The sequence below is a fragment of the Pristiophorus japonicus genome, chromosome 1 (assembly GCF_044704955.1).
Source record: "Pristiophorus japonicus isolate sPriJap1 chromosome 1, sPriJap1.hap1, whole genome shotgun sequence".
Lineage (NCBI taxonomy): Eukaryota > Metazoa > Chordata > Chondrichthyes > Pristiophoridae > Pristiophorus > Pristiophorus japonicus.
Genome location: NC_091977.1, coordinates 191,288,392 through 191,300,920, shown reverse-complemented (window position 1 = coordinate 191,300,920; position 12,529 = coordinate 191,288,392). Strand labels below are relative to the sequence as shown.

The 12,529-nt window shown below is 42.3% G+C and overlaps 1 protein-coding gene across 1 annotated transcript in view; it reads left to right on the top strand.

Moving 5' to 3' along the window:
* Nucleotides 1-12,529, top strand: part of msh3 (mutS homolog 3 (E. coli)) — a 348,510-nt gene that overhangs the window by 250,869 nt on the left and 85,112 nt on the right. The window contains exon 21 of the mRNA XM_070885637.1: nucleotides 11,293-11,479. Coding sequence (XP_070741738.1) covers nucleotides 11,293-11,479 — 187 coding nt within the window. The remainder of the gene's footprint in view (nucleotides 1-11,292; nucleotides 11,480-12,529) is intronic.

Genomic DNA, 12,529 nt, shown 5'->3' with positions numbered 1-12,529 from the left:
CTCACATTTGGCCTTGTCGCACTAGAGTGCTCATCAGTCTGCCTTTGAGAAGATTGGAGAAACACGTGGGGCTTGTACAAGATCACAGATTCCAGAACTCACAATTACGGCCCCTTGCTCACATTGTATAACTAGATATTGGGCAGTAAAAGGAAACACCTATAGAGAATGCAGAAACATAAGAACATAAGAAATAGAAGCAGGAGTAGGCTACCTGGCCCCTCGAGTCTGCTCCGCCATTTAATAAGGTCATGGCTGATCTGATCATGGACTCAGCTCCACTTCCCCGCCCGCTCCCCATAACCCTTTATTTGCTTATCACTCAAAAATCTGCCTTAAATATATTCAAGCTCTCTGGGCCAGAGAATTCCTTAGATTTATAACTCGCTGAGAGAAGAAATTCCTCCTTATCCCAGTTTTAAATGGGTGGCCCCTTATTCTGAGACTATGTCCTGGAGTTTAAGTTTCCCCTATGAATGCAAATATCCTCTCTGCATCCACCTTGTCGAGCCCCCTCATTATTTTATATGTTTCGATAAGATCACCTCTCATTCTTCTGAATTCCAATGCGCATAGTCCCAACTTACTCAACCTATCTTCATAAGTCAACCCCCTCATCTCCGGAATCAACCTAGTGAAGCTTCTCTGAGCAGCCTCCAATGCAAGTATATCCTTTCTTAAATACGGAGACCAAAACTGTATGCAGTACTCCAGGTGTGGCCTCACCAATACCCTGTACAGTTGTAGCAGGACTTCTCTGCTTTTATACTCTATCCCCCCTTGCAATAAAGGCCAACATTCCATTTGCCTTCCTGATTACTTGCTGTACCTGCATACTGACTTTTGGTGTTTCATGCACAAGGACCCCCAGGTCCCTCTGTACTGCAGGACTTTGAAATTTCTTTCCATTTAAATTATAATTTTCTTATTTTTTCTGCCAAAATGGATAGCCTCACATTTTCCCACATTATTCTCCATCTGTCAAATTTTTGCCCACTCACTTAGCCTATCTATATCCCTTAGCAGATTTTTGTGTCCTCCTCACAATTTGCTTTCCCATCCATCTTTGTATCATCAGCAAACTTGGTCTCTTCATCCAAGTCATTAATAAAAATTGTAAATAGTTGAGGACCCAGCACCGATCGATCCCTGCAGCACCCCACTAGTCATTGTTTGCCAACCGGAAAATGACCCATTTATCCCGACTCTCTGTTTTCTGTTAGTTAGCCAATCCTCTATCCATGCAAGTATATTACCCCCAACCCTGTGAACTTTTATCTTGTGCAGTAACCTTTTATGTGACACCTTATCGAATGCCTTCTGGAAATCCAAATACACCACATCCACTGGTTCCCCCTTATCCACCCTGTTCGTTACATCCTCAACTCCAGCAAATTTATCAAACATGATTTCCTTTTTATAAAACCATGCTGACTCTGCTTGATTGAATTATGCTTTTCCAAATGTCCCACTACTGCCTCCTTAATAATGGACTCCAGCATTTTCCCAACGACAGATGTTAGGCTAACTGGTCTATAGTTTCCTGCTTTTTGTCTGCCTCCTTTTTAAATAGGGGCGTTACCTTTGCGGTTTTCCAATCTGCTGGGACTGCCCCAGAATCCAGGCAATTTTGATAGATTACAACCAATGCATCCACTATCTCTGCAGCCACTTCTTTTAAGACCCTCGGATGTAAGCCATCAGGTCCAGGGGACTTGTCCGCCTTTAGTCCCATTATTTTACCGAGTACTACTTCATTAGTGATAGTGATTGTATTAAGTTCCTCCCTCCCTATAGCCCTTTGATTATCCACTATTGTGATGTTTTTAGTGTCTTAGAGGAGTAACTGACACTGAACCTGAGAGAATATCTAATTCTTGTATTCATTCGCTGAATGTGGGCATTGCTGGCAAGCCAGCATTTATTGTTTATCCCTAGTTGCCCGTAACTGAGTGGCTTGCTAGGCCACTTCAAGGGACAGATAACTACATTGGTGTGGGAGTGGAGTCATATATAGGCCAGACTGTGTAAGGATGGCAGTCCCTTTGTTCTTCTAGTGATAATCCTGAATCTATGTCCCTTGTGAACAATTTGCCAACCGGGACCTCCTTATGTATTTCCAGTAATTTCTGGTTTTATTTCAGCATTACAGTGGTTGATGCTAACATTTGATACCAGTTGTAATTGGACAGGAAATTAATAGCATGTAGTGGTGTCATAAGGAAGGATTGTAGTATCCTTGAGATGGCACCATGGGATACACTACATGCCCGGAAATGAATTGGAAGATATAACTGTCAGCACTAATTTATGATCAGCCATTTACATGTCTCCTGATTTTATTTACTTCTCCCCAATGCTAGGCTAGCTTTCACTTGAGCTCTAATACGACTTTGTTCTGTCATAATAATATTGCTGAACACTTTTTTTTAACCTTCACTAACCTTTCTAGTACTTGGTTTAGGTGTACCATTTCCCTAGACAGCGGCATTCAAAATCTTTAGGGAATTTCACTGCACAGATGTTTCTGGTCACTGGAGATAAGGATTGTTTGGACTCCAAATGCTAGGAACTGCTGTCTTCAGAATAATGTTTGCACAAAGAGGAATGACGTTTTGACTACATCCTCTGACTGATTCTCCAATATTCGTTCTACGATTCCCAGACCACTGAATTACCTCAATGCAGCCAAGTATCTTAGTCAATATTATACAACCGATGTTTATATCCTGTGAAATGTTACGATTATGTAAACTTGGATTACGCTACTAGCCATTAAAATTAGAAACTAGAATTTCTAGAATTCAGGTGAGTCCACTTAGAAAAGTGGATTTTTAATCTCTACTGAGTTGGAGGGGATTAGAATAACAATTTTAAATAAAGACAGACCCATAAATTTAAACTTGATCGTTTTAACACAACAATACAACAATCACACATTGAAGCATTGCAGATTCTCTGTCCACATTAAATTATTGCTCTGCATTTCCTCCACTTCTGCTTATTACAATGCACGAATTTTCTATATTAATCTCTCAATTTTTTTTAGCAGGTCTGCTCATTTCTTTCTAGTTTTAGTTTCATTCGGTCAGGTTTGCTTAATTGATATTCCTGTTTCTCTCCCTCTTGTTCACTGTTTCTCTCCTCAGCATACTTCAACACAATTCAGCATGTCAGCACTGGCAAAAAGGGGGACTTGCATCCCGTGGACCTCTGAACCTGCTCCAGCTGAACTATTCAAAGAGCTGTATGGTTATTTAGGAATTTCCAAATTTACTGCTGTGGGCTAGAACAGGCAACTTTAAACGATATATTTGTATCCTTTGGAGTTGCTAGCTAGAATTTTACATAGAACAATGAACCAAAAATCGAGGTCTCTACGGGCGAGTACGATGTGTGCACACACCCGTAGAGGCCCCAGCAAGTGCTGGTTCTCAGCTGGTTCATATCCCAAAATCCGGCACTTGAGAACTGCCAAAATTTATTTTGACGGTTCAAACACATCCCTAGGAGGAGGGTCTTCGCGTGTGGAGATTTGGGCTATTTGCCCAGCGAATGTCCTTCTACCAGCGTAAGAGTTTTAAAAGATAGAAAATAAAATATTATCAACAATTTTTATATTAAAAACCCTGTCTATTAAGGCACGTTTTATTTTTATCCCTATTAAAACATATTGAAAAAAATTCAAAAAAATAAATTTTTGTCTAAAACATTTAATTAAATTCAATTTCAATTAATTTTAAATATGTGAAGTGTTTTTCTTATTTATTTAAAATGTTTGTGTTTTGGGGGGTATCCCCATTCGTAGAAATGGTGATCTCCGTTCAAACGGAACTCACCATTACTGTGAATGGGGATACACCATTTTCATTGGTTGGTCCAGCCCATGTGTTCCCAGGCTGCACATACTCTCCTGGAATATGCTGCGCGTGGAGGCCTTGTAGTGTAAGTGTTTGTTCCTCCAGGACCACCAGGTACATTCGTAAATATTTTTGTGGTTGGAGGCATCCGCCCGCAGGAAGCCTCCGACCGCAATTTCAGGGCCATTATCTTTTGTAAGTCAATGAGTGGATTTTCATAAAATGCTGATTGGTGCTCAGTAATGAGTCATTTGACATGTTTATTAAACAGCCATTTTATTAAGGTGAGACTCCTCCAAAAAGTCTTCTCTATTTGGCAGTTTTTTTGTTATTTCTTTGCTGGAATAAAACAGCTGCAAATACAGATGGTAAAAAGCCAATTCTTACAGATAAACAACTTACAAAACCAAACAGGAAAAATAATGGCCCGTAATTTGGTCAGCAGTGAGGCAAAGGCGTTCGCCGGTGGCCCCCGAAGTAGGCTGCCCGCAAAGATCTCGCAATCTCCGTGGTGAGAATTTCGGCTTTTCCGATGTTCAGTTGAGATCAGTGTAGGTTAATGGGGGACTCCCTAGCGCAAGCTGCTTTTTAGAAATGTTAGACTATTTAGAAATGTTAGAAAGCAAAACAAAGATTGGGGCTCTCACATGGTAAACCTGAAATAAAGATGAATAAACTTTAAAAAAAAATGTTCATAGTTTTTTCAAAATTGTATTTTTTTTATAATATAGAAATTTGGCATTCCACAAAATTAAAATGAGCTTTTCAGGGCCAGAACGTTTGTTTAGCTGTCAATACACTGATAAGACCCCAGTTGCACCTAATCCAACAAGGTCTAACTTTTAATGGGGTATATTACTGCGGAAAAGCCCAAGTTTTCGTCAGTTTCACTGATTTCCCTGATTACACTGATTTGTTGTGGGGGGAGGAGAAGCGGGGCCACGGCGCAGCCAGTGTCGGAGCCGTGAATAACTGACTGCAACTCAGGATTTCTGTGTTAGGGATGCGTTTGCGCTAATTCCTGAAGTTGCGGTCACTTTCAAAGGGGCAATAACAGCGAATGCTGTTTGCTGTTATTACCCACTGCAAATTCCGAGCCATTCAAACATTCACCTGGCAGTTCAGGTGCAAATATTTTGACATTATTTACAAATTACTCCAGGGATCAATTTGCAGCATTTTGGGAGAATGGCGAATGCTGCACTGCAGGCATGAACAAAATGAACCATTAGTAGTGGGGGTGGGGTATTGGACAAACCCACACAGAATACATAGGTCCTACTCTCTGGAAATCACTCTTGGGCCCAAATTTCCCCACGAGTTGCTCTGTTTTTTTTTGGAGCAACTAGATTTTTTTGGAGTAACTTAAAAATCGCAATTCTCCCCACTTAAGTTGCTCCAGTGTAAGTGAGTTAGTTACATTTATTTTTAGTTCATTTTTTTTTCCAAAGGGGGCGTTACCAGCCACTTAGGCATGTTTTGGCCATTTAAGCAACTTTAGCCAGCTAAGACTTACTCCAAACTAAGTTAGGCCAGAGTAAGTGGCCACTTTTGTATGTTCTGAAAAACCCTGCAGTGAATTAAGAGATCAGTGCAGGTAGCTTCCAAATGACAGTGTTATGATAGGAATGCTAGTTTTTAAAAAAAATCCCAAGCAGCGAGACTGGACAGGGTGTAGGTGCTATCAGCCTGATTAAACTGAGTATATTTTTAGTAAAGATAGCTAGATATTAAAATACTGGAAAATCTTTGAAGATTCTTTTCTTCCCCCCCCCCCCCCCCCCCCCCCCAAAATCAAAACCATTCCCCTTTCCTGCTCCCCCCCCAAAAAAAAACCTTTTCCCCTCCCCCCCCCCCCCCCCCTCAAAACCCTTCCCTCCCCCCCCCCCCCCCCACCCCGCCCCACCAACCTGTCTCTTGTCGACCTCAGCGCAGGAAGGCAGTGGCTGGCCTGTGCGACAGGCCACTTGGCCCGGGATTGGGGCGGCGAGCGTCGGCCCCTCTCACACAGCCAGCATCACACACTCTCAGATTCTGGGAGCTAGGAGCTACTGAGCATGCGCGCACACTCTAGCACGCATGTGCAGAGGTCCCGGCATTGTTTTCAGCGCCCGGAGCTGGCTTTCCCCCCAAATCCAGTTGCCATGCTACGTCACCATGGAGGAGAGGCTGGGGAGCGACCAAACTTGGCCCGAAGATTTTTGGCGCTCTTGAAGTTCTACAAAAGCGGTGCACCTCTGATGAGTGCCCCAGAAATCTGTTCCCATAATCTCTACCTCTGCACTTCCCCGTCCTTTTTAAAATCTTTTAAAATCCATCCCTGTAATAAAAAACAGCATGCTATATTGCTGTTTCTATGTGAGGAGTGATGTATGCAAGTTATTGTAGCTATCTCACACAAACTGAAAATTTTACTCAACCCATGACAAATGAGTGCTACCGGAGCAATGCCCAAATGGAATTGCCCTACTGATGTTGACAGAAAATCATGGGAGACATGTGTTGATACGCACTCCTGGTAGGCGAAGTACTAGCAGGAGCACAATTCTGCAAAATTACCCGGATATTTCCGAACATTTTGTTTAGATTGAATCATGTTCAAAGAAAATGCATCTCAGTAAAATAACTGGTTAACTTTTCATGACTTGAGTGAAATTTGCAAAAGTTTAAATGCTCAAAACTGAAAGAATAATTGTAAAAATTTGAAATGAACTGTGTGGTGTTTACTGCAACTAGAGAAAGTATTAATAGCTGCTCTCGAGAAAGGTCATTTACAGCATGTTCTACTTAATTATAGGCTTGAGTTTTAGTGATACAGGTAAACAATTGGGAATCTAAGGCAGGTTTGCCAGTATCTGAACAGTGAAAAGATAAGTTAATGTTTTGGAGGGAGTTTCTTCATCAGAATTGGAAGAAGACGACAAGCCTCTTCTAGACTGAGCAAAACAAAGTGGGAGGTGAGAGGAGTACATCAACTAATGTTTGCAGGTCAGATGTGTTAAATACTAGTAATTTCTCCAGATTAGAGCAGGAGAGGCCATATGACAGCACATGATGAAGAAAGTGGATTATGGTAAGTGGTAAAAGCAGTGGTCTGAGGAGCTGTGATTATCATGGAGATTTTGGTCATGAGAAGACCCAAAAGGGAGAGCAATGCCAAACCAATCTCCCTGCGCTTTTCTAAAAGAAAGAAAGCCTTGCATTTATATAGTGCCTTTCATGACCTCAGGACATCCCAAAATGCTTTGTAACATTTTTGGAATGTAGGCCTACATTTATATTATTCCGTGACTCTGCTTTTCTGTAAGCTCTGTGTCTTTGCCATCCCCAATAGACCTACATTAGAGTGGAGACACCAGAATTTAACAATTTCTACATTGTCCTTCGCAATTTAAAAAACAAAGTCAGAGTGCAGATCTGGTAACAGACGCTGAGCCAGCACAGCACGCTCATGTCATGATGTCATATCATCACCATCATCATAGGCAGCCCCTCGTATCGAGGATGACTTGCTTCCACGCCAAAAAGGGATGAGTTTGCAGGTATTTCAATGAAGGACCTACTATTCCAGGCCACGGCGAATGCCGGATCGGGACGCACGCTGCTCCTTTGAAGGCCCCAACCTGATGAAGGTCCTTGCAGGTCGGGGTCACCTGAGCAGTGTGAAGTCATCTGATGTTGTGACAAGCATGCAGGCGCTGATTCCGCTCAGAGCAATGAGAGGACCTATGGAGGAAGTTGTAGGTCTGATGGCAGATCTGACATTCCTCACACCTGTCTCTGAACCTGATTTTGGTAGGAAATCCTGGAGGGTTAGCATTGTATGTGGACAGTAGTGACAGATATGAAGTCAGTCACATATCTGAGATATACTGCAGTGCAATTTATTTTTATTCATTGTGGGTATTGAGGTTCCTTTGTGCTAGGTGTGACTCCAACCACTGAAGTGTTTTTCTTTTGAGCCCCATATTTCAGTTTTAGTATAGTCCTTTGCTGCCATACTTACTCAAATACTGCCTTAATGCTTCATTCAGAGAAACTTGTGTATACTTTGAGTTGCTAAGATTTCAGCAGCCTCTTAGTCAATGAGACATCATAAGCTCAGACTTGCCATGTTGAGATAAATTTTATAAGGGCGATGATTTCTTTGATGCCGAAGGAGTGAGATATAACCAAATTTTCCCAGAATTCTGGTGCTCCTTTAACTCTCCAAAAATGTATAAATATTGGAAACAAAATGCACCTGATTATTCAGAAAAGGTGATGTTTCCGTCTGCTGTCAGCTGACTTTCAATAGCATTCCGCAGTGAGGCTTCTCGACATAATTTTCATTGTGGCATTTGTTAAGAAAGGTGAAATGGATTGGCAGATTATCATGAAATATTGGGCCTGAAGTTCATCATATTAACACCCACTTACTGCCCAGAAATGGAAATTTAATGAAAAAAAAATCAATGACTGCGACAACCCTGCCGGTGGGATATTCATCAGATATTCACCGCTGGAGGTAGTCCATACTGCCCGCCCATCGGAGAAGGCCCAAAAACACAAATTTGATCACTAAGATCCATTTACCACCGGACCTAAATATCACCCTGAAAAGTAAGGTCTTACCTGATCTTAAGCGAACGGTAGTAGTGTGCCATGGCAGCATCTCCGCCCCCCCCCCCCCCCCCCCCAAACTCCCCAAAACCCGCTTTCTCTGCCCACTGTAAGGAACCCACATGATTGTTACCCTTCATTGGGTTCTTTGTTGAAGAGGTCAGAAGGATGTTTAAGAAAACCAAACAGCTAGCACTAACATTCTTCAATTACTTTTTCATAAGATATATTTTGCTAAGACAATGTCCATTTTACTGGCTGCTCCTGGGTTGGGCTCAGTGCTTTCCTTGGTTTCCTGGGCTGTGCTCCATTCCTCCACGGACTCCTGGGTTGAGACTCTGCTCCTGGTTTCCTAGGATTCTCTCTGCTCCTCCCCTGGATCGACCAGCGCTCGCTCCTTCAGTGCAACCCAAACTGGGCTTAGCTTTCTCCGCTAGCTGCTGGACCGTTTCCTCGTTGGATCAGCCTACACACGTCAAAAAAAAACTTTGCCGAGTCCACTGGCCAGCACCGCCCGCTATATTACCATCAAATTCACACCAGAGGATCTCAGCGGCAACGGGCTGTAAAAAAAAAAATGAAGGGCCGCCCGAATACCGCCGAGAAACGGGCAGCAGCAGGACATGATCAATTTCGGGCCCTTTGTCTATTATGAAGCTTGTTAGCTGATCTGGTTATACATTATTCACCATTTTGCTTCCACAGTAAATCATCACTTAATAAAATCAGAACAACTGCGTTTTTCTTTTTAAAAGTGCAGGTTTATTTTACAGGCTTTTGGCTAACCATTAGCTAGTTATATCTAGAACAATGCAGTGTACAGATTTTTAAATATGTACAGATTAGGTTGCAAGATTTCTTTTCGTGTGGCACTTGGGTGGCAGCCAAATAGCTTTGATAAATGATTTTCTGTCAAAGGTAGTATTAATATGAAAGTGATAGAATTCTTCTCACTTGATTTAACAAAATACCTTGAACATAAGCGCATAAGAAAAAGCCATTTGCTCCATCAAACCTAATTGTTGTACTAAATTAACTGTCATGTGCCTAATTATATTTTGAGTAGTAATGATTTTATTTCAAAAGTATCTCTAGAGGTAATATGTCTTATTAATTTAAAGGGCTTACTATATATAGCTGTAGTTGATAACCATACTGACTATGAAACAGGGCTAGTTGCAAACCCAGTCAATTTTGCTTTGACCAGTTAGGATTCTGTGCATTTCAGGTACCCATCCCCACATTTCAATCTGCAAATCAAACAACTGAGAGAGTCACATCAGTCAAATATCTGTTTGCCTGATCAGGAATTCACACTCACTCCTTATGGAAACAACCTTTGTTTACACAAATCCAGAGGACTTCCATGCAGATTGACAACATCTAAAGTCTCTACAGAGCTACTGCTGGATGTTAACCAGCTAAAATTGCATAGCTCACTAGGACAACAACAACTTGTATTTATATAGTGCCTTTGACGTCGTGAAACGTCCCAAGGTGCTTCTTGGGAGTATTATGAGATTAAAAGGTCTGACACTGAGCCACATGAGGAGAAATCAAGCCACGTGATCATAAGCTTGGTTAAAGAGGTAGGTGTTAAGGAGCGTCTTGAAGGAGGAAAGAGAGACAAAGAGGTTTAGGCAGGGAATTCCAGAGCTTAGTGCCTAGGCAACAGAAGGCATGGCCACTATTCGTTGAGTGATTATAATCAGGGATGCTCAAGAGAGCAGAATTAGAGGAGCGCAGACATCTCGGGGTGGGGGGGTGGTGGAGTTGTAGGGCTGGAAGAGATTGGGAGGGGCGAGGCAATGGAGGGATTTGAAAACAAGGGTGAGAATTTTGAAATCGAGGCGTTGCTTAACCAGGAGCCCATATAGGTCAGTGAGCACAGGGGTGATGGGTGAGTGGGACTTGGTGCAAGTTAGGACATGGGCAGCCGAGTTCCACTTCCTTCTGTTTTTAGGGCATTGGCTTGCAGGGCTATGATGGGAGCTGACTGAGAAAACTCTTGACCTACCTGTCCAGGTACAATCAATAAACCAAGCTGGCTGTTCAGCCATCAACAGCCTCTTGGAGTACTGAAAAGTGCCTCACTCACATATCTAATTAATAAATCTGCCACAGAGGACTTCCACCTCCTGTTGTGTCATTTTGGAGTCAACCTGACCCCTCCCAACTAGGGGGACATCATTAGTTCATCATAAAGCAGCCTGTACCTGCAGGTACAGGTTTGAGCCTTAGCTGGAGGATAGCAGGTGTTGGTAACTCCTCTCGATGGTTATCCTTTGTCATGAGGTCAGCATTTTACCCAAGACAACTAAGGGCTTTCCTCTTCGAAGAAAGTAAACAGTCACAATCTGAAGCGTTTCAAGCAATGTTCACTAATACAATTGCAAAGCAAAGGCTGTGTCAAGCTACTCAGAACAACATGATTGATTGCTATGCCACTCTGTTTCCCTGTTTAATGTCACAATATGGAAAGGAATCGAAGAGCACTTCTGACAAAGGGCTTTACACAAACTTTGAAGCTCAAGGACTAACTTGTTCCACTCCCAATTGACAGTCGGGAACCTATTCTGCAATACCACTCCGAGTCCTGAGGAGCTTCTGGTGCTTGGCACTCTGCAGCTTCTGAAGAGTGCACATGAATTCCACAAATCAAACTCTCGACCCCTTAAAAGTTTTGCCCAGGTAAAGTTAGCCAAGTCTACCTTGATTTCCAGTACAAGTGAGTCCTGGTCAGTACAGCTGCTGGGAAATGTTAAATTCTTCGCTACAGAACAATGGATGCTTTCAGCAGATTCTAAAAGAATAAATCTTTGATTTTCAGAATGGGAGCATCTGACAACATCTGCAAAGGTCAAAGTACATTTATGGAAGAGCTGACCGAGGCAGCAGAGATCATTAAAAAGGCAACATCTCGTTCACTAATCATCTTGGATGAGCTCGGAAGAGGCACAAGTACTCATGACGGTATTGCCATCGCTTATGCTACTCTGGAGCATTTTATTAAAGATGTAAGTATTTTGCATGCAAAAATGAATTCCTAAAATGCTGGAAATAGGTGTTTAGTTCTAAAGTTATTAGCGCAATACTGATACTAAGTTAGTGCTAAATGTGGATCTTGGTAGATCAATAAGGACAAACTGCCCGTTTACTGTTTGAATCCAGTCTCCAGATTGAATGTCTGCTCTCTCGGTGTAGTAGGTGATGTCCCCGAAGGCACATTTTTGGGGAAAAGTAGAGGGAGCCTTATTCTATGACCATGGAATATTTGATGCTTATAGCAGCTGCTAAAAGTGAGTTGGGGGCAGGAGGAAATGTTCCTTTCCCAGCTGTAACATCTTACACTTGAAACACAAACGTTCATGTCAAATTTAAAACACTTTGTAAAAATAAAATGCTTGTAGGTACTTTAGGAAATGAGTGAACAACATTGTACAGATTCAGAGCAAACTGGAGCCATTAAATGCCTGCTTATTTTATTAGTTCAGTAGCAGTACCAATTTTTGATTTTGTTCTCAATTTATCAAAGTTTTGATCCGTCCAGATTTCTGGCTGTTTTTATGGACCAATGAGTAGGTTGCATTTTGGCAAAATTCCTTTACTGTGGCTGAGATTTAGAGCTGGATTTTTGAGGGGGTTGTGACTGTTTTTTTTGCCGCGTTTTGACCATCCGCGGCGAAAAACTGGGCACTCGGCTGTTTCTCGCCCGGTTTTGATCTTCGGCTCGGTTTATGCGGTGGCGCTTGGAAGCACCATCGGGGTGTAATGATTCGGATTGTGTTACCGTCCGAGTTTCGAGACTCACCTGGACCCGTATGCCGCGCCCCAATGATCGCCAGGGAAAACACGGCGATCCAGCCTGCCGGCAGTGGTAAGTTGGAAAACCTGAAAAAAGGTAAGTTAAAGTTTTAATTTTAAAAATATTTTTGCAGCGATTTGTTAGGTAAGGATGTTGGTAATGTTTTTGAATGTTTTTTCCCCTTCCCAAGGCCTCTCTCGGAGCGTTCCTGACCCCACACTAAAGTTGTCAAGGATCCTGTTTTTTGCGCCCTGAAAATAGT